General features: G+C 38.6%; 3 protein-coding genes across 3 annotated transcripts; 2 read left to right on the forward strand and 1 right to left on the reverse strand.

Moving 5' to 3' along the window:
* The first annotated feature begins 679 nt into the window (after nt 1-679).
* On the forward strand, nt 680-3,671 carry LOC125212682. Its single transcript, XM_048112911.1, has 3 exons — nt 680-1,184; nt 1,250-1,362; nt 3,369-3,671. The coding sequence occupies exons 1-3, from the start codon at nt 950-952 to the stop codon at nt 3,501-3,503; spliced, it is 483 nt and encodes a 160-aa protein (XP_047968868.1). The 5' UTR covers nt 680-949; the 3' UTR covers nt 3,504-3,671.
* Nucleotides 3,672-5,976: 2,305 nt separating this feature from the next.
* LOC125213060 (pentatricopeptide repeat-containing protein At3g49740) lies at nt 5,977-9,045 on the forward strand. Its single transcript, XM_048113411.1, has 2 exons — nt 5,977-8,514; nt 8,709-9,045. The coding sequence occupies exon 1, from the start codon at nt 6,051-6,053 to the stop codon at nt 8,253-8,255; it is 2,205 nt and encodes a 734-aa protein (XP_047969368.1). The 5' UTR covers nt 5,977-6,050; the 3' UTR covers nt 8,256-8,514; nt 8,709-9,045.
* Nucleotides 9,046-10,229: 1,184 nt separating this feature from the next.
* LOC125210923 (protein SHORT-ROOT-like) lies at nt 10,230-12,118 on the reverse strand. The gene has a single exon (XM_048110558.1). It carries the CDS (start codon nt 11,873-11,875, stop codon nt 10,430-10,432), a length of 1,446 nt encoding a protein of 481 aa, XP_047966515.1. The 5' UTR covers nt 11,876-12,118; the 3' UTR covers nt 10,230-10,429.
* Nucleotides 12,119-19,969: the final 7,851 nt, after the last annotated feature.

The following is a 19,969-nucleotide window of genomic DNA, read 5'->3' on the forward strand; positions in this document are numbered from 1 at the left end:
AATCGCCGTTGAGAATTTGTAGTTTTTTAACATTCGTAGTGTAATGTTTTAATTTTAATGAAATGAAGTCTTTTTTTTTTCCAAATTTTGAAGTATTTCAATATTTCAAATAATAGATTTAATGCTTAGGGCGGGCTATAGTCCGCCCCATTGTAGGTGGAAGGAGCAGAGGATAAAATGCTGATATGACAGCGCATAGGACGGGGTTTAAGGCGTCGCATCCTCCGCCCTATTGTGGAGGCCCTAATTTATGTGGATATACAAAATTTACAAAAATAAACTAGCCGAGTATTTTTTTTTTAAAATGACGGGATATAAATCTATATATTACAACTAAAGATGAATAATCCTATGAATCTATATCATGAATTCAATTACTCATGAAAACATATTTCAGCCGTAATTGTACGTTAATACACGGGCAGACGTAAATTTCAGGTGTATTTGCAACTTTCCTCATACAATAATAACAACATAATTAGCATTAATTAATAAATCTACGTTGACGATACAACAATTAATTATGCCATAATAATTACACATACAGTACCAATGTATATCCAAAAAATCACCAAACAATTTCAGATAAAATGGAATTCCACATTTATATCACCCAAAATTACAATCCAGTCCCAGCCGGGCCCCCTCACTCTTCTCTCACACACACGCACTAGACCCACCTGCGTCTGCAAACGAAGAGTCATAAACCTGAGGCTCCCAATTTTAGGTGGTTTGGCAGATCCATCTAACACTCACTTAATCCCCATCATCCATCATCACCATTATTCACACACACCTACTATTAATTTCAATTTCCCTTTTTCAATTCGCTTACATCTCCACCTTTTTCCTATTTCCATTCTCATTAAATACAATTTTCTTCAATTCGCTATTAAATCACACACCTCACAAAAATTCGCCGCACTCACTTGAAATTCCGATTGCTGTGATGGGGAATTGCCAGGCGGCGGAGGCGGCGGTGGTGGTGATCCAGCACCCCGGCGGTAAGGTCGACCGGATTTACTCATCGGCGAGCGCTACCGAGGTCATGAATGCCAACCCCGGCCACTACGTCGCGCTGGTGGTGGCGGCGGAGAACGCCGCGCCGATCAAGCAGCTCAAGCTCCTCCGCCCCGACGACGCTCTCGTGATTGGACAAGTTTACAAACTAATCAGCTTTGAAGGTGCCTTCCGATTCACGATATCGTTGAATTTTGTTTGTAAAAAATCTGAGAATTGGTGATTGCAGATGTGCTGAAGGAATTTGCTGCGAATAAGAGTGTGAAGTTGGGGAAATTGTTGAAGGAGAGAGGAGCTTTGGAGCGCAAGAGAAAATCGAATCCGCGATCAGCTTCAGTTAAGGTAAATTAATTCTTCATTTTCATGGTTTGAATGAATTGAAATGATAGATCTGATTAAATTAAGAGAAGAAGATCATAACTGGATTCCAATGATTTTTTTGTCACTTTCTGTTTTCAGTTGTTTCATTCGTACTCATTCTTAAAAAATTAAATTAAATTAAATTCATATTAATAATAGCAGTAATAAATTTATGATTATTAACCCAACCCCAAAGAAAAAGAGACATTGTCAGAATTTTAAGCTGAAATTAAAAATTAATTGTGGGATGAGTTAGTTATACCGGCCGATCGCTATCCATCCTCGACCAAATTTACGATCCATTGCATGCGTATATATTGAATTCATTCTTTATTTACAATCTTCTATACTATATTCTTCTTATACAAATAAAAGCTAAAAATTGAAATTAAATAATACTATCATACTATATAAAACAATTAATTACTGACTCTTATAACTGTGAAATCTCGATTTATAATCCAAAAATTAAAATCAAGCTCTAGAAATAGTGAGATAGAAGAAACCATGATTAGAAATAATAAAAAAATATATTGGAACAGAAAACATAAGATATAGGATCTCAAAGGCTTATCAATTTGTGTACATATGCATAAAGTCTGTGTTTTGAACACCGGATCGAATCGGCTTATTCAGCCAATTTGGCTGTCAGTTGATGTTTGATCCGGTTCGATTCATAAATAAAAGTTGTCGATTAGTCGAGAGTCGCTGACTGATTGAATCGATTATTGGCTTTCAACAATGATTTTAGTTCACGCCTAATATGATTTGATATGTTGGCCAATTGATCAGCTAGGTATGAAATATCTTATCCACCACAATATAAAACAATTTTGTGATATATTCTAACCTCTAAAACATCGGATAATTTTTATGTATCTAAGCTTTTATATCACGCTTAATACTATTGAAGAATACTTATTTCATAATATTCATTGAAAGCGTTTTTTAATCTACTTTCTTTGTCAACTTCATTAGTTGATGATTTCAACTCTTGAGAAATGGTGGCGTATATTAAAATTTAAATTTATGCACAGCTTCATGTTGGCATGTCATCATCCTTTAAAGTATATAGAATGAAGAATTAAATAAACAATTGACTTTTAAGATATTTATATAAATACCTAATTAGATGGGTCCCATTATATATACCAAGTCGAAACTCTTCAAAACTTGGAACTATTATTCTCTCATAATAATTCAATTCAATGCTGCATACCACATGCAATGCAACATTATCATCATAGTAATGATAGTACACAAAACAAATGCATAAAGAAATAAAATATAGAATTAGGATTCCAAATATATTGTTGGTATTGACTATATAAAACATAGGTTTCTGCATATGTTTAACAAACTGATAATGATATTGCTCTATATTATGAGATGGAATATATTGCTGCTAGCTCTATTTCAACGCATGATATTATCTCTTCCAATCATAGGACTCACATGGCCTTCAACACCAAAGTTTAGGGTTTCACATGGGGATAATATTATTGAGAATATTTTGATTCTAACTCTATTTTAGAGAGAGACAGAAAGAGTTTTGCTGGTCCTAGCCTTCAGACAACTGATGATAAATTTCGTAGGACATACTTATCAAATCATGCTACATTTAATTCCATCTAATGAAAATAGTATTTGCCTACTCAATTATGATGGATGTGGTAGGACAATATACATGTTCAGATTAAGGGCCTCCTGCTACATAATAATGTTCATTTAAAAAAAAAAATGATTTTTAAAATTCTATCATGCATTATGATTGTTAGCTTAAGATTAATATACACCATGTGAACTATTATAAAGAGAAATTCCGACAGAATAATATGCACGTCCTATTATTGCTGGAATGATAAAAGTTCATAGGAATTTGTTCACATATTCTTGTTCAGGTATTTAAGAAAATAGAAACCTTGTTTTTTGGAGGCGAAAATTAAAACTTGAATATGAATTGTACTAATAGTTTGGCCATGGTTCAGATGGAGGCAAGCGGTGGTGGCAGCTGCAGCAGAAGCGGCGCAGGACGACCCAACACCGGCCGGCCTGGGCAGTGGAGACCGGCTTTACAGAGCATTTCGGAGCAAGTTAATGAAGCGTCAAATTTTAGTTGCTGACTTTGTTTCCAAACTAGTGTCTATATATGCTTTCGAAAAGACATGTAAAAAGATGAGATTCATGCTAAAGTGAGTTGACTAGAACTTCAACCACATGTATCTTCAACTCCAAAAACATCGTTTTAGAGCTTATATTGTGATGGAGATGTAATCTATCGGTTTGTTTCATGCAAACTTCTCAGCCTACACACTTTCTCCATTATATTTGCTTGCTATATGCATACATAAATTTATGGAAATTAAACAAAATTTTCGGATCGAGCAACTGTTTGATACATGGATCGAGAAGGAATTCACGGACTTAGAGATCGAATTGTTTACCACGACCCAGAATATCCGAATCAAGAGAAAAACGAGGAATTGGATGTATTTATGCTTTCCCAAAGAATTTCATGTTGTGTTTGCATCTCTATTTTTCGTACTAGTATTTATGTATGTGTAGTCGATTGTATTCTCACGTGTTAATTGGGGCTGAAGAATATCTGCACTGGATAATCTTTTCCCTATGCCCCAATTGATTTTTTTTACTTGGGAATTTTATCAACTAGTATCAACCCCGTGCGTTACACGATTTATTAAATTTTCTCATATAAAATTGAAAATTTAAATAAAATAAATTATGATAAAAAATAAAATTATACAGAGTTTTTAATCACTAATACAATATAAACCAATGACATTTAATTACGAAGCAATTTTGATTATGTTATTAATAACTTTTGGTAATGTGAAAAATCAAAATAACTTTCCATATTGTCTTGTAGATTTTTTTTTAATAATGTTGAAATTTTAATTTAATACTTATATTGGAATTAATTACATTGTTCATCAATCCATTTAATTACTAATCATATAACATTCAATAATTTCACTATTAGAAAATCAATTAACAATAGCAAATTAGTCAAGTCCATTAATAGATCAAAATGCAACCAAGAAATAAAAATTTCAATAAAAAATAGAATCTAAAATCAGTTATGCTCATGCAGCTCTGCCCCATCGCCCATTGACCCTCATCTATCTCCAATAGCTCACCGTTTCCAACACTTTCATCTGCATCGACACCATCTTCTCAGCCAAGCCAGTTTGCTCCCATATGTAGATAAGAACTTCAAACATAGTCAACTACAGACCCCCATATTGCACTTTGAGAGATATTTTCATTCGTGAATAATGCGAACACAACTTATCATTTGTACTATAAAATTTTATAAAATACTTATCAATTTCAAAACCAAATTTGGCAATGTGAATGCGTCCATGATATCAACCTTTGATTGATAAAGTTATGGAAGACTGCTAATAGAGAAATCTCATTTCCATAGTTTTAACTATCCTCTCTGATCCTAATAATGGGACGGTTACAAAGTTACAAATCTTCTAATTCATGTAACCCCAATTCCAAGGTTGATCTATATGTAATGCTTATTATTGAAATATTGAGATTAAATTACAATTATTAAAAATTTATAACGGCCAAAAATTTATATACCTTTATGAAGAAAACTTCCAAGCCAAATATTTGTAACGGCCAAAATATAAATAGATGAATTGACTCAAATAATTTTCACAAATGGTGATTAAATTTGTAACAACTATATTTATAAATTGAATTAATTTTTTGATTGGTCAACCAAAATATCTAAATATTATTAAACAATCCAAAACTTATAAATATTTGCAATTAAGGGCAAAACTCGTCTTTTATATATGTATAGATAATATCAACTGCTCCCTCTGTCCATGACTCTATGAGTTTCGTTTTTCCCATTTTGGTCCATCCACCAATAACAGTCTCAATTCACTTTTGTTATAAATGATAAGTAAATCCTGCATTCCACTAATCATTTTCACTCATATTTTATCTTTTTCTATCAATTTTCTTTATATTTCTTAAAACTTGCACCAAACTATGGGACTCCTATTTGCGAACGCATTATACTCCATTATATATTGTACTCCAATAATTGCTCACCCATGTTTGTCGAGCGCCGGAAAATTTTCATATTGGTATCGAGCGCCGGAAAATGGCCATAATTGCTCACCCATGTTTGTCGGATCTGCGAAGCTACAATGTGATATTTAGCTTGTTTTGGGGCCGATGTCACGATCACAATTCGCTAAAGATAACAAACTTGGTTCATCGCGATTAGAAGAGGATTCAAGAAGCGTGGGCTCGAAATAATAGAAGTAATCCTCAGTCCAATCATAGAATTAACATAATACTCCGGCCCACACTTCCATTAAAACTTGAGCCCAAACTTAATTTAAATTTATTAACCCATCCATTTAAAAAATAACAATCCAGCCCAACACTAATTCCATTTTAAAACGAATTGGCTCTCTCTCTCAAAAATGAAATCTACTTTCTTGATTTAGGGAAGTTCCTGATTCAGTATTGTCTTGCTTTTGTATGCAGTTCCCATCACCAATTGTGTAAAAGGAGTGGAATCATATAATCTCTCTAATTAGAGAGTTAGGTGTATTAATCTCTCTGATTCAATCAACTTCACAGTAGCATAACTGATTTGGATTTGGGATGAGCTAATGATGCTAAAATGCTACCAAAATACCAAGGGAGCCTTAGCAGATAATTCTGTTCCAGAACTAATCAAACTCAATTGCTCTCTCAAGAACCTTGTCCACGCCCACAGATTCTCAGACGCCCTCCATCTCTTCCAACAAATCCACTCTCTCCGCCACCTCAAACCCGACCACTACACTCTTTCCACAGCCCTCACAGCCTGCGCCAACTCCCGCGAAATCAGAGTGGGTGCCCAACTCCACAATCTCTGCGTCAAATCCGGCCTTCAAAGCTTCTCTCACGTTGCGAATGCCCTGCTCTCGCTGTATGCGAAGTTGCGGGACTTGGCATCGGTGAAAAGGGTCTATACTGATATAAGCGAGCCCGATGTGTACTCGCATACGACACTGTTGTCAGCTTGCACGAAGCTCGGCGAACTTGATTATGCTCGTATGGTGTTCGACAAAATACCTGAAAGAAATGTGCAAGTCTGGAATGCGATGATCACGGGCTGCGCTGAGAATGGCCTTGATGGGCTTGCGTTCGATTTCTTCCGGAGAATGCGTATCCTTGATGTGAAAGCGGATAACTACGCGTTTGCTAGTGTTGTGAGCTTATGTACAGCTGGGCAGCTTGATTTTGGGAGGCAACTTCATTGCTTGGTTTTGAAGAACGGATTTTTGAGGAAGGCGTCCGTCGCTAATTCATTGCTCACTATGTATTTCAAATGTGGAAGTGCTGGTGATGCTTGTGAAACGTTTGAGGAAATCGGGAGAGAAGTTGGTGACGAGATAGCATATAATGCAGTTATAGCGGGATTGGTCAGTATGGAAAGAGATGAAGAAGCTCTGTTGATGTTCAAAGATATGCAAACCGTTGGTCTGAAACCAACTGAATTGACTTTTGTGAGTGTAATGGGAGCTTGTTTCGATTCTGAACTTGCTACTCAAGTACATGGCCAAGCTATCAAGATGAGTTTTGGAGAGTCCACTAAAGTTAATAATGCAGCAATAAGCATGTATTCTAATTGCGGAGAGTTAGCTGCAGCGTGTTTGGTTTTCAGAGCGTTGGAAGTGAAGGATGTCGTGTCATGGAATGCCATTATAGCAAGCTATGCTCAAGAGAGCCTGAGTGGAGATGCTATCTCCACCTACCTTCAGATGCAAAGGAATTGCGTTGAGCCAGATGAATTCACTATTGGAAGCTTGCTAGCAAACTTAGATTCAGTAGAGGTAGTTGAGATGATACAAGCAGTTCTAGTGAAAAGGGCGCTCATTCACAGAGTTGAAGTTGCAAACGCATTGCTTTCAGCGTTATCTAGGAACAGTGCGATAGAGAAGGCCCACGAAATCTTCTGTCAAATGCACTCAAGAAATGTAATATCTTGGAATGCAATGATATCTGGATTTCTATTAAATGGATTCCCAGAGGAAGGGCTGCAACAATTTTCGGAATTACTTGAATTAGGTCTAAAACCAAATCATTACACTTTGAGCCTTGTTTTAAGCATTTGCTCCAGTATATCAGATCTTCTGCATGGGAAGGAAGTTCATGCTTACTTACTGAAATTGGGTTATTTCGTTCACACCTTGCTTGGTAATGCCCTCATTGCGTTGTACTCCAAGTGTGGGGCTTTGAACTGGTCATTGAAAGTGTTCCACAGTATGACCAATAGAGATGCTGTTTCTTGGAACTCAGTGATCTCCGCCCATGCACTGCACGGAGAGGGCAAGGAGGCCATCGAGTGGTTTGAGGCTATGCAGTGTTCGAGTACAGTCAGGCCGGATAAGGCAACTTTCACTGCAGTGCTATCAGCTTGCAGCCATGCAGGTTTAGTTTCTGATGGTATTAGGATCTTCAATTTGATGGTGAAGGGATATGGCATTGAGCCCGAAATGCATCACTTCTCTTGTGTGGTCGATCTATTAGGGCGGGCCGGGTTTCTTGATGTAGCGGAGAGGCTGATCAAGGATAGTGGCAGTGATATCGACCCGAGCGTTTGGTGGACTTTGTTGAGTTCTTGTGCAGCCTATGGCCATCTGCATTTGGGAAATATAGTTGGAAAGTTTCTTCTTGAAACAGGGCATGATGATGATCCCTCGCTTTACATTCTGCTGTCGAATCTTCATGCTAATGCTGGGAAATGGGAAGAGGCAGCTAGGTTTAGGGAAGAGATGAAGAAATATGGTGTGATGAAGCAACCTGGAAGAAGTTGGATCTCCCCATGATAAGAAGGGAAAACAAGGACAGAGCAAACTGCAGACCTTAGTAGGTTGCGTGATGGTGTTAGTGTTGCAAGTGGGAATTTCCTTGCAGCTAAGATTAGAAGACGTCTTTTTTGGTTTTGCATCTCGCTCAATATCATGTTATTCCTACAAGAAGTTATTCTGCATATGTGATAGGATCATCATTCAATGCCTCCAGATTGAGAAAGGATTTTGACTGGAATTTTCGATGGTATTGACGAAAAAGGGAACCTTGGTTAAGGTATGTACATTGCACATGCTATTGGCTTGATTCTTGATTTTTGCTTAAGTTCTTTTCTTTTTTTTGTTTCTTTATTTGTCCTAGGTAGAGAATAACATAAGATGCTGTATTGGCTTTTGTTTCTTTAGCTGCTTGTTGTTTTGGATCATTTCTGCTATGAGTTTGTGATGTACATTCTTTTACTTCCTGGGCAGGTAAAGCATCAGTATAGAATTGCTCCAAGGTTGATATATCATTGGATGAAGGGGAAGACCCAACCTCGTCATATGCAGATGGAGCAAAGGACTATGCAGAAGGGCTATGAAATGGTATCGTCATTCTTACCAAGGCCCAGATTAATTTTAACTGACCTAGAGATGATGAGGAGCATAAATGTGGAAGAAGCTGGAGAGCAGTTGCAGACGAGAAGCTGCAGTTGCAGTTCGCGGCAGAAGTGGCACAATGTTTGTTCAGAATGTGTTTCTAGAGCTCGATTCTTGTAAGTTAATTTAGACGAGACTTCACTTAGTTGCAATGGCTTATATGATTTCATCTGACTAGTGAAGTTTAGTCATACAATGTTGCAATTTTCTTTATAACTACTAGCATAGATAATACTGATACCCTTCTTACTTCGTACCACTAAAGATCTAGTTAAACAAAAATGCAAAAAAGCTCTTAATTATTGGATAAAATTAACTTTATAACTCTTATGCTCGTGGTTTAGACTTGAGAATAGAATAGAGCCCCCAACCAATTACTTATACAGGCATTGTACTTAATTAGAATAGAGCCCCCAATTAATTATATTGTTTTGGTAGTCTAACGACTAATTGCCAACACCAATTTTTATATACATTTCAAACTGCCGGCCTAAGTCCTTACTCCTAGATTCCTTGGACACAATCACGATAATGACTCCTTTTTTTTTCTTTTTTTTTTATCTTTCTGACGAAATTTAAGAGATTTTTATACTGGAAATTGTTTATAATATGTTTGTGTAGCTTTTGATATCAGAATATCACATAGATACCTACCAACTCCATTATGTTAATTCAATAAACAAGAGCATGCTAACAATTCACATGTAGATACGTTCAATTTTATATAGATACATGATATTTTGCGTTCTAAAATTGAACTCGCTAAGTACATGGTCGTGGAATAAAATTATTTATATCAAGTTACATTAATAGTAAGAATTATGCATGTAGTAATAGTATCATTTATAAATATAGAGTTCATAGAAAAAAATAACAGGAACTAATTTGATTATTAAAAAAACAGAAACTTTGATTACTTTGGATTTCGACATGTTTTATAGTACTACTGTATTTTGTTACAATAATAAAAATATTTTACGATTTTTAGATGAATACTACATTTCAACGAAGTCATAAATTTCAACCATAATACTTACTCGCATAGTTTTGACATGTCAATTTCATGTGTGCTTATTATTGCATCTTTTTATGAGTATATTGCATCTTTTTATGGGTGCTTGTTATTAAGATATTGAAGTGTCATGCCATGCTAATCGGAATATTTTTGACATGTCAATTTTGCTACATATTAAAACTATTCTACAGCAAAAATCAGGCTAAAATTGGTGCTATTTTAAGTAAACAACCCTAGATAGTATGTGATATGTGAGAGATGCAAAGGATATATAGAAACCAACCTTCTTTTCGAATTACCATAGGCCATAGCTAATATTTGTATTTTCAACTCACAAATTTACGCAAAATTGTTAATGACAATTAATTCAATTGATCAAACCAATCCATAAATTGGAAAAGAACAAAAAAAAAAAACATAAAAGCCACAAAAAGAAAAGGATAAAAATAATTTTTTGTGGAGAAAATCATTTAATCAAACCCATTAATCAATTCACTAATTTTCCGCAGCACACTACCCAGAGTCATGCACAGCAGCCCTACGAGGGTTTCCACGCACTCGCCCACACCACCGCCTGCTCCCTCCACGAAAGGAATATTCCGGCGGCATCCCCTCTCTGCCCCATCGTCCACCCCTCCTTATACCTCCTCAGCAGCGACCTCACATCGTCGTTCACCTCCTCATTAAACGGCAAAGCCCTAAACCCCCCTCCATGCATGCGCTGGCACCACCTCGCCGCCGCGTCCCGCCTCTCCACCGACTCATGCGGCGGGCACGCCACCAGATCCACCACCGCCCTCCCCGCCGCCCTCTCCAGCATCAGCCGCTCGTTGCTCGCCCGCGGGAAGCTCTCCTCCAGCGCCTCGAAGTAAACCCTAAACCACCTCAGGCACTCCTCGAATCCCCTCACGAACTCGTAACCGCCGTCGCCGATGTTCAGATCTGCTTCCTCTTCCACGATTGTGACGATCCTCGGCCTCAATTTCCTGAAATTGGAGATCAATTGATCCCGATTGTTGCCCGTAGCCCTCACCGATCGCAGCGATCCGACGCAATTGATCGCTAGGGCTTCGTCCTCCTCGATCCCGATCGCGGCGAGGTTGAGCTCCGACAGGTCTCCGGCGTGGTGGATCACGTTGAGCTTGAACGGAACCCCCATCAGCCGCGCGAATTTCTCCATCCTGCTCCCGATCTCCTTCATCAGGCGCTGCACCGCGGCGGCGCCGGCGCTCGCGCCGTCGCCGCGCCCTCCGACGACGGTGGTGAGGCGGAGGTGCGGCGTGTCGTCGGATCTCGTGGCGATGGCCTCGAGCAGCGTCGGCCACTGCGTGCAGTAGGTGTTGCTGAGATCGACGATGTGGATCTTGGCAGATCCATCCACGGCCTCCATGATCGCGGCGTTGCAGGCCACGTGGCCGAACGTGGTCCACGGGCTGACCTCCTGGAACTTGAGCACGGTCTCTCTGGTGGCGGAGAAGGACGCAGCCTTCTCGGCGGCCGAGATCAAATTGCGGCGGTTCAACTCGCCCGAGTCGGTCATGCGGCTGAAGAGGGCTTGTAGAAAGTAAGCCGCGAGCTTCTGGTCGACGTCGCCGTAGGGAGAGCTCGTCTCGTTGAGCATCCACATCAGCTGCTGAAAGCGAGCGGTGTTTTTATCACTAATAGCTCGAGCTGTTTCTAGAAGGATCTCCGTGGCCCACTTGTTTTGCCCGGAGAATGCCATGCTCACGTCGTGCGGCGCCGCGGAAATATAGGAGGATTGGTCGTAGGCATGGCGGTGGTGATCAGTGGTGGAGATTTGGTGGTGTTTGGAGGAGGAAGAGGAGGAGAAGTCCTCTTCATGATCCATGAAATAGTTGTTGAGGCATTCCTCGTCTTGATGATGATGGTAGTTGTGATTCTGCGATCGCGAGCTACTTGAGGTTCGGCTAGAATTAATGGATTGGTCGGATTGGAGACTAACCAGCCTAAACAAAGTATCCATCTAATCAAATGACCCACACATCAAACACACAAATCTCACTTTATAATCACACAAGAGGGAGGAATCTTGGACTTGGTACTACTACTACACTATTTAGCAATTTGATGATATTAAAAGACAACAAGGGGTTGGTTCTGTTTCAAATATATATAAAATGGGATTAGCTAGATAGGGTATAATAAGATGAGATTGTGTTTGTGGGTATAAAATAAGGATAAAGTGGATGGGGCATGGAAATGGGGAAGTAGTGGGAAATTGCTTTTCATGCAACTTTATGTAGGCTTTATGTGTGTGAATGTGTGAGAGAGAGAGAGCAGGCGTGACATTTGGGTATCGAGAGAGAGAAAAGCTGCCGGCGTGCTTGGTCATGATGGAAGGCACCCACACCACACCACTATCTATCTATCTATATATTCAATCTCTCACTATATATCAAGATATATAAGGCGGGCTTTCACTCATATTTTGCCTCCCATTTCCTCACCAAACTCTGCCAATACTTTTCTTTATACCAAAAGCGTTTTCTACGTTCATCATCTCATATATCAAGGCCATGCTCCTTTTTCCACTTTCTTTATTTGCTCCCCCACCATTTTTCTATCAATATTACACTGCTTTCTCCACATTTTTTCAAGTCTTTTCTTGGCTAAGTGGACCATTCCCCTAGATATTTGAATTTAAAGTTCTTTCTTTATTAGTATAATTGTAATGTCTCGAATATTGTATAGTTATGTATGTGTAAGAACATATTTTTACTTGTTAAAACGATTTCACCTCTAATTAACAAGTCGGAAAGAGAAAACACTATTAGTCTTTACAAAAACATTTTGGATGAGAGTTCTTATTCAAATTGAGGACCATATTTTCGATTGATAAATAAATTGAGAATGTGTGAATTAATTTTTTAAGTTCTTTGATTAATGCATTATTTTGGTGGATGAATGCATATTTGGAGCGTTCGAAATTCGAATTCAATAAGGAGAAAAAATTAAAAAAAAAAATTATGATGCTTTACACGAAATGTAATTCCAACGAAAAAATAATAACCCATGTATCCGTATATGCAGCGGCGGAGCCACATGGTATCTATGTGGACCAATTGTAATCATGCATGTTGCATATTTTGTTCATCAAATTTGTAAATATATTCAAATTTCTTCATAGATGACCCTCCTCTACTTTTTAAAACTTTCTTCTGTATACTTTTGCCCCTCTTATACTGAAATTCTGGCTCTGCCCCTGCGTATATGTATAGGAAGAATTACAGGTGTGACTGAATGTTTTTGCATAAACATACATACATGTATCAATTTGCTATAATGGAAACAATATTAATACTCCTAAAAACAATTAGCACTATATTGAAGTATACATAAGAACAGATCAGCAATCTTAACAAGAAATACACATTTTCAGTTATTTTTAGTAATTTTTGGCCAAATATATGGTGATGGAGTTATAGACTAAAAAGTTGCAAATTTTTTAGGATGAATAACGTCTCATGTTTTCAACTTTCAGATAATATCTTAAATTTTTGTTTTTTTCTCCAATTGATGATTGAGAAAATTCTCCGGTTTGGACGAATGCTGTCTTTTATGGATAATGGTGAAATAAGCTACTCCTACTATACATGGAGATGAAGCTATGTTGTTATTAAGACAAAGTGCTTTGTGAAGAATAGAGTAGAGTAGATGAATATATAGGGACAAAGCCTTGCGAAATCCCAGGAAATTTCATATTCCAACTATATTAACAATGAGTGTGTAGACAGTCATTTCATTGACTGGCTCCAATCTCTATGAATCATTCTCTATCACCGATTATTCCTTGTATAAATTCTACATGATCTATCAAGGGTACGAATACGAATTCTTGTCATATCAATTGCGCCAAAATACAATAACTTTGATTTTGTTATAGTTTGCATTATGAACTAATTAAAAGTTTCCTAAACTATAAACTTTTAATTGTTAATATTTTGATGATAAGCTTGAAATGATGCATGTATTCAAACTATTTAATATAGTCAAAACCATCCTTATACTAATCTACTTTCTTTCTTAGATTTTTATTTAATTTTATGTTTTATTTGATTCTTATATTCATATATCATTTTGTTTCATTACGTCCTTGTATAATTTTTTATTCATTAAATACTTATTTTAATCTATTCTTATTTAAGAGGTTATTTGGTTAGATCTTATTTAACAAACTTCAGAATTTATTAACTCGACAAAACTTTTCTTAAGTCCAAATTATATCAGTTCTCAGATATATTGACATCAGTTATCATCATAAAATATATCAATTTTTTACTCTATATTAGTTTGTTGATTTATGTGAAGGGGTTGGCAGCGGAAGCGCATGCATAAATCAATTACATAATAATCAGATCTATTTAGCGGATTATTTAGACAAATTCTATTCGCGTAATCATCTCACGTATCATGCTCATAACTCAAATAATCACATGCTTTAAATTAAATGAAACCTAAAACATGCTGTTCTAAGGTTTAGCCATTATACCTTGATGATTCTCCAAAGAATCGAAGATAGCTAGCGCCTTCTCCTCGTGAAGATCTTTAGTACAAAACCACGGATCTTCTGACTGGTTCCCGGACTTGTGAACTGATATCGGGGTGGGCTGATCTCACCAGCACACTAGGACTTAAATAGAGAAGACAAAATCCTTTCCCACGGAGGAGAAAAATTCGACCTCTACTAGGAATAGAGAGGGCCGAAAATTTTGAGAGAAAAACAAGTGTATTTTCTGTCTCCTTTATTCTCCTATTTATAATAAGTCACATATTGGGCCCAGACAGGGATCTATGGAAGGCTTTGGATATGGGCTCCTCCAATTAGCTTTTTACTAATTAAATTCAACCCAATTTAATATAAGCTTAAAATTGGAATATTACGAGCAGCCACTACAGAAGTAATATTGCACTCCCCATCCAAATCCGAAATTACAAGTACTTCGGGTTTCCAATACTTTATATTTATTTCCCGCACTTAAGATAGAAACATCCATTAATTAATTATTGTCTGCTATGGACTTAATTAATTAATATCTTATTTATTCCAAGAGAGGACTCAGCAAGAAAATCTTATTTATTATTCATAGAGTAATTAAACTCCAACTAGCTAGGTTCCGAATAATAAAACCTTATTTCAAGCTTCTCTTGAGGATGTTATCAAACGAGACTCACCTCGCGCACGATTCAACATAATAGCAATCCTAGCACCGCTAGATACTAATCACCACTACCCAATATACCAGGCTTATTGGGTTGCGAAAAACCCGCACCATTTGGTAAGTCAAAGTAGTGCATAATCAATACCGTATGCTCAATGCTAACGTACATTGATTGAGAAATAATTTACGAGACCTCGTCTTTCAGTAGATAGCATAAAGACTGTCTCGTTGTTAGATCCATTCAGTGCTATACCACACCAACGTCATCTTATTTCAGTAAGGCTTAGAAATAATCGGACTGACATTGCAACCTTTCATGATAGGTAGTCTAAGCCTATCTAGGTTGTGAAATAATTCTTTTTCTTTGTTTAGAACTGACCGTGTTACCTTAAAGTGGACGACGCCCACAACCGGTCTACTAAAACAAAGACTTAGACTTTGTTAAATTACTTATACATTTAAATATGCAATAAACAACCATTAAATGTAAAATATAACAACATTATGACAAAAATAATCTGTTTATTCATTTGGAAAATAAAATAAGAGTTTTAACAGTATTCAATCACTCGAAAGGTGATTTCTAGTATACAAACTCTAACAATCTCCAGGGTTGTTCTCTGACGCAATCTTGACCACTTGTATGTCTCCTCTCTGCACTATATCTCTGATGATATGATACTTCCTCTCAATGTGTTTGCTCGCTTTGTGAGCTCTTGGTTCCTTCGAATTAGCCACAACACCAGAATTGTCACAATAAATGGTGATGCTCTTGGGCAGATTCGTAACCACACCTAAGTCCATAAGAAAGTTCTTGAGCCATGCAGCCTCCTTTGCGCCTCCGAAGCGGCCATATATTCGGCTTCCATGGTAGAGTCTGCAATGCATTTCTGCTTTACACTCTTCCAAATCACGGCTCCACCTCCTAAGGTAAACACATAGCCGGAAGTAGATTTCCTCGAGTCCCGATCAGCTTGAAAGTCTCGAATCGGTATATCCCAAAGGGCATAGCTCGCCTGCTTTGTAAACTAGAACATAGTCCTTAGTCCGTTTAAGGTACTTGAGTATGTTCTTTCACTGCGCAGTCCAATGTCCTTGGCCCAGGATTTGATTGATATCTTGCTACCATGCCAACAGCAAAGCAAATATTGGGTCTTGTACAAAGCATAGCATACATGAGACTACCAACAGCCGAGGCGTATGGTATCCTTCTCATCTCTGCTATCTCAGATGTTGTCTTAGGACACATCTCTTGAGATAAATGGATGCCATGTCTAAAAGGTAAGAAACCTTTCTTGGCATCTTGCATGCTAAAGCGACTAAGTACAGTGTCGATGTAGGGTTCTTGGGATAAGCACAACATTCTTTTCTCACGATCCCTAAGGACTTTGATACCTAGAATGTGTCCCGCGTCTCCCATATCCTTCATCTCGAACTGGTTCGACAACCAAGTTCGTACTGATGACAACATCTTTTTATTGTTTCCAATTAGAAGAATGTCATCTACATATAAAACTAAGAACACCACATTCCCTTTTTCTACCTTCTTGTACACGCAGCTCTCGTTAGGGCATTTCTCGAATCAAAACTTATGAACAGTTTGATCGAAGCACTGATTCCATGACCTAGATGCTTGTTTGAGGCCATAAATGGCTTTCTTAAGCTTCCAAACCATGTGCTCTTTGCCCTTGACGGCATAACCCTCGGGTTGTTCCATGTAGATGGTCTCCTCAAGACTGTCGTTCAAGAACGCAGTCTTAACGTCCATCTGCCATACATCCCAATCCATGTAAGCTGCAATAGACAATAGTATTCGGATCGATTTGAGCATGGCCACTGGGGAGAAGGTCTCGTCGTAATCGACACCTTCCTTTTGGGTATACCCCTTAGCCACTAGTCTTGCCTTGAAGACTTTAACTCGTCTATCGGGTCCACGTTTACGTTTGTATATCCATTTGCTCCCAATGGCAGTACAGCCTTCGGGTAGGACGGACAAATCATAGACGTCTTTGTCTATCATAGATTGTAGTTCGAATCCATTGCTTTACCCATTCGCAATGATCGATATCCGCTGCGCCTCTGCAAAATTCCAGGGATCCGGTACACTACTTGTCCGAAGAGTGATCCATAGATTCTCCCAAACCAATGTACCTTTCGGGCTCATGAGAGACCCTCCCATCTGCGGCGCGGCACTACAATGTTAGGTGTAGAAGTTGAAGGTTCGGGAATTGGTTGTACTAATGGTACTTGTTCTTGGTTAATGGAACTTGTGACTGAAGTGAGCTCATCAAGAGCTACCTCACTGCTGGGTTTATGATTCATAACAAAGTCTTCCTCTAAGAATGTCGCGTGAGTACTCACAATGACTTTCTTGTCTCGGAGACTATAGAATTCATAAGCTTTCGAACCTTTGGGGTACCCTATAAACAAACATACCTCTCGTCCTTGAGCCCAGCTTAGTTGGATCCTTTTCCAAAACATGAGCTGGACACCCCATATCTTGAGATGTTCTAGATTAGGCTTACGCCCGGTCCACAACTCATATGGAGTAGCAGGAACAGATTTTGACGGTAAATTGTCTAAAATATGACTCGCGGAAAGCAAGGCATGTCCCCAAAACGAAATAGGCAGTCGTGCATAACTCATCATCGATCGGACCATATTTAACAAGGTCCTATTCCTTCTTTCAGCTACGCCATTCTGCTGAGGTGTGCCCGGCGCAGTCGTTTGGGATTCAATTCCCTCTACTGATAAGTAGTCCAAAAACTCGGCACCGAGGTATTCGCCTCCACGATCAGATCGCAGGCTCTTGATACGTTTTCCATGATGCGTCTCGACATAAGCCTTAAACTCCTTGAACTTGTCAAAAGCTTCAGACTTAAAGCGCATCAAATAAACATATCCAACTTTCGAGTAATCATCAATAAAAGTGATGAAATAGCGAAAGCCGCCTCTTGCCTCGGTTGACATTGGTCCACACACATCAGTATGAACGAGTTCTAGTGCTTCCTTGGCCCTATTTCCTTTCACTCTAAAAGGTCTCTTGGTCATCTTGCCTTCCAAACAGGATTCGCACGTGGAAAATGATTCAGTATCTAGCCCTTTAAGAAGGTCTTGATCCACAAGTGTTTGAATCCTCCTTTGGTTGGCATGACCAAGTCTAAGGTGCCATAAGTACGTTTCGTTCATTGAACTTGAAGGTTCTTTTCTTTTCTTTGAAATTTTCGATGCATTATTGAGTTCTAATTTGCGATCATTAAATTGTGTAGATACGATTGTGTACAGATTGTTTTCCATGATACCACGACAGATATAAGAACCATCTTTCTTAATAACACAACTATTGTCAAAAAGAAATCGAATATCCATCAAAAACCAATTTAGAAACTGAAATTAAATTTCTTCTAAAAGAAGGTATCAACAAAACATTCTTCATAATCAAAAATCTATCACTACTAAAACGCAAATAAACGTCTCCCACTGCTACGGCCGCCACTTTAGTAGCGTCGCCCAGCTGGACTTCGATCTCTCCATCATATAGCCGTATTGTCACCTGCATTAAGTCAGTATGAAAACAAATATGATCGGTCGCTCCAGTGTCTATAACCCAAGTATGAGATGAAGTCGAAGCTAAACAAGATTCGACAACTAAAGCTTGGTGCATACATGTAGCCTTGCTCCTTTTTTAGGGCAATCTGGCTTCCAATGCCCCTTCTCTCCACACTTGAAACACTTTCCGGTTTGCTTCTTTCCCGACCTCCTCTTTTTCTTTCCCTTAGCATCTTTAGGTGCAACCCTGGTTTGTCACTTTCTTGCTTTTCTGCGCCAGGGCACTAGGGCCCGGAACGATGTGACGAACTAACCATGCGGCAACCTTAGCTTGGTTCATGAGATCTTCTGCCGACTGAAGTTCAGGTCAACAACTACAGCCCAGGTGTAATTCCTTTTGTTAAATCTCAAAGTTGAGCTTGAAGCTGGCTGGAAGCTAGCCTAAGGGGGCAAACTGCGAAGGATAATAGTAGCTTGGGACTCGGCATCAATGACGCCTCCCAAAACCTCAATTTGATTGAGGTGGCTCATCATCTCGGGGACATGGTCCCTCACAAACGGAAGCCTTCATTCGCCCAGACTTGCGTCATGATACTTCGAAAGGCTTGAGACTTAGCCAGTTCGGTCCCAGTACCAAAAAGATTCGGTGAGATTTTCCATAATCTCTCGGTGGCGAGTCTGCCATGACGGCATGGCTGATGTCCCCAACCATTGTTGACATGGAGGCCAACATATAACACTTAGCCATCTCATTCGCCTTGTGCCACCGTCTATGGGCATCTCGCGCTGCCTGCACAACGCGGCATTAGCCGCCGGCACGCAGAGAGTAGAGGAGTAGTGAACGCACAAACTTGTACTCATCGGCCGTGAGAACGATGTCCAAATTTTGTTTCCATTCTATGTAATTTTGGCCCTCGAGTTTGTTTTCTTTAAGAATTGCGGAGAAAGAGGATTGAGTGACATTTTGACGATTTAGGTTGCACTACAAAACAGAATATTTACTATTTGTCATAAACTTATGTGAAGAAAAATTGAGTAGATTAAACCATAAAACTTTTCAAATTCTCACAACTGTAAAATTAAAATTTTGTACCCTCAAGCAGAGGTCAATACGCATTAAAATTTTAACATTTTGCCTGGTCACAACGACAGACGAATAGTCCAGGAGACACTTGGCACGGCATGGCCGCCAAATGTTACTTTAAGCACGACCATCAGATTTAGCATTACGGAATCACCGTTCCTACAACACGCTCCCATAACAATGCTCGTGCGTTGATAACAAGACCAAGCTATCTCGTAAATCTGTTTGAACTTAAGAACTTGTAATTTCTTAGGATTATTGTCCC

The sequence above is a fragment of the Salvia hispanica genome, chromosome 3, assembly GCF_023119035.1.
Source record: "Salvia hispanica cultivar TCC Black 2014 chromosome 3, UniMelb_Shisp_WGS_1.0, whole genome shotgun sequence".
In the NCBI taxonomy this organism is placed as follows: Eukaryota; Viridiplantae; Streptophyta; class Magnoliopsida; order Lamiales; family Lamiaceae; genus Salvia; species Salvia hispanica.

Excerpts from the sequence above, each read along its gene's own strand:
- LOC125212682 (XM_048112911.1), top strand. The coding sequence starts at position 950 with ATGGGGAATTGCCAGGCGGCGGAGGCGGCGGTGGTGGTGATCCAGCAC. Across the intron at positions 1,185-1,249 it reads CAAACTAATCAGCTTTGAAG|ATGTGCTGAAGGAATTTGCT; the intron begins GTGCCTTCCGAT and ends TGGTGATTGCAG. Across the intron at positions 1,363-3,368 it reads CGCGATCAGCTTCAGTTAAG|ATGGAGGCAAGCGGTGGTGG; the intron begins GTAAATTAATTC and ends GCCATGGTTCAG.
- LOC125210923 (XM_048110558.1), bottom strand. The coding sequence starts at position 11,875 with ATGGATACTTTGTTTAGGCTGGTTAGTCTCCAATCCGACCAATCCATT.
- LOC125213060 (XM_048113411.1), top strand. The coding sequence starts at position 6,051 with ATGATGCTAAAATGCTACCAAAATACCAAGGGAGCCTTAGCAGATAAT.